We start from the raw sequence: 2,065 nt of genomic DNA, 5'->3' as shown, positions 1-2,065 counted from the left end.
TGCCCCTGCCCCATCCTGGCTCATCCCTCCCACCTCCCCCTCCCCCCCCTCCTCCCCCTCCCCCCCCCCCTTCCCGGCCCCAGGCGACAATAGCTGTGGGCAGCTGGGCGTTGGCCCCGGCGCGCAGGAGGTTCACGAGCCCCAGCCCCTCAAGGTGGCGCGGCGCTGGGCCTGCCTGGCCATGGGCGCATCTCACACCGCCGCGGTGACTGGCCAGGTGCGGGCATGCTCTCATTGGTTGAACGGAGGGAGGGAGGGTACCAATGCTCATCGAGTGACCTGGCTGGCGCATGGTCGCTTCTGGCTGGCGCACGGTCGCTTCTGGCTGGCGCACGGTCGCTTCTGGCTGGCGCACGGTCGCTTCTGGCGGCCTGGGTCAGAGAGGGGGGTTCTGAGCCCATGCCACGGCGCCCCTGTCCCCTCCCCCCGTCCTGCCCAGGCCCCTCACTGGCCAGCCTGTCACCTTCCCCTGCCACACAACCCAAATCCCTTCCTGCAGGGCGAGGTGTACACCTGGGGCCTGAACGACTGCGCGCAGCTGGGCATGTCCAGCGGTCGCGGCCCCACGGTCGACACCCCCCGCCGCATGGAGCTCCTGGTCGGCTGGAACGTCAGGTTTGTACTTTGTGTGTGTCTGTGGTGGTGGTTGAGGGGGGGCGGGGAGGGAATACAGGGCGGTGCTTGAAGCTGCTGAGCCGCACTGGCAGCCGCTCCTGGAAACACCTTGCTGCGCATGGTCCCCCTGTACTACCTTCTCATCTGTCATGCGGGCCGCCTAAACCCCCCTGCCAACTCCCCACACATGCAACCCATGGTTCTCATCCGCCCCCCCCTCCCACCCACCCCCTCCCCCGCCTGCAGGGGCATGGCCTGCGGAGCGGCGCACACCGTGGCCTTCACCATGCAGGACGTGATCACCTGGGGCGCCAACGACCGCGGGCAGTGCGGGCACGGCGAGCGGGCGGAGCCGGACTGGGTCAAGCCGCGCAGCATCAAGATGCTGCACGACCTCATGATCACGCAGGTGGTCTGCGGCGCGGCACACACGCTGTGCGTCACGGGGACCAGCCAGGTGTATGCCTGGGGCGCCAACTCGCGCGGCCAGCTGGGACTGGGCGACGTGGCCGACCGGCGCACGCCCACCCTGGTGGACGGCCTCTGGGCCCTGCCCGTGCTCCAGCTGGGGGCAGGTGAGGTGGAGTGGCGGGGGGAGTGCGTCTTCGTCGAAGCATGTGTCTGGGTGGTGTGGTTGCGAGGCGCTGAGCGAGAGTGGGGAGAACGGGGCGACGGATCCAGGCGTGTGCCCATGCACCCAACTCATGCCCCTCCCCCCCCCTAAAACTCACACCAGGCGACAGCCACTCCGCGGCGCTGACCAACAACGGCTTCCTGTTCACCTGGGGCGCCAACTGCCAGGGCCAGCTGGGCCTGCCCGCGGCGGCCGAGGTGGCGGCGGCCGCGGCCATGCACCGCAGCGCCAGCGAGCGCCGGCGCGTCAACCGGCGCGTGAACCAGCGCTTCCTCACCGCCATGCTGGAGATGGAGATCCCGCAGGACCGCGCCGAGCTGGCCCTGCACGAGACTGGGAACGTGGGCGTGGAGGTGGCGGCGGAGTGGCTCTTCTCCGTCCCGGACGACGTGCTGGAGACGCACCTGGCCGCCGACCCGGGCACGCCCGTGGAGGAGCTGGGCGAGGCCCACCCCGACCGCGACGTGCTGGTGCCCAAGCGCGTGGCGCTGAGCGGCGTGCACGGCGTGGCCTGCGGCGCGGCGCACACCGTCGCACACACCGCCGACGAGGTGTACGCCTGGGGGGCCGCCGACCCGGGCACGCCCGTGGAGGAGCTGGGCGAGGCCCACCCCGACCGCGACGTGCTGGTGCCCAAGCGCGTGGCGCTGAGCGGCGTGCACGGCGTGGCCTGCGGCGCGGCGCACACCGTCGCACACACCGCCGACGAGGTGTACGCCTGGGGCGCGGGCGGCGCGGGGCAGCTGGGCCTGGGTCCGCATGTGCTGTCGAGCACGCTGCCGGTGGCGGTGGCCTCGCTGGCGGGGGCGGGGGTGG

General features: G+C 71.9%; 1 protein-coding gene across 1 annotated transcript in view; it reads left to right on the top strand.

Moving 5' to 3' along the window:
• Window positions 1–181: 181 nt before the first annotated feature.
• The window catches only part of F751_5500 (Ubiquitin-protein ligase E3A), a gene marked incomplete at both ends in the record, with an annotated part of 7,825 nt that continues 5,941 nt past the window's right edge, over window positions 182–2,065 (top strand). Inside the window, 4 exons of the mRNA XM_011403895.1 lie at window positions 182–217; window positions 500–615; window positions 862–1,190; window positions 1,352–1,719. Of these exons, the coding sequence (XP_011402197.1) occupies window positions 182–217; window positions 500–615; window positions 862–1,190; window positions 1,352–1,719 (849 nt within the window). The remainder of the gene's footprint in view (window positions 218–499; window positions 616–861; window positions 1,191–1,351; window positions 1,720–2,065) is intronic.

Source organism: Auxenochlorella protothecoides, assembly GCF_000733215.1.
Source record: "Auxenochlorella protothecoides strain 0710 unplaced genomic scaffold scaffold64, whole genome shotgun sequence".
Classification (NCBI taxonomy): Eukaryota; Viridiplantae; Chlorophyta; class Trebouxiophyceae; order Chlorellales; family Chlorellaceae; genus Auxenochlorella; species Auxenochlorella protothecoides.
This window is presented reverse-complemented; position numbering and strand designations above follow the sequence as displayed.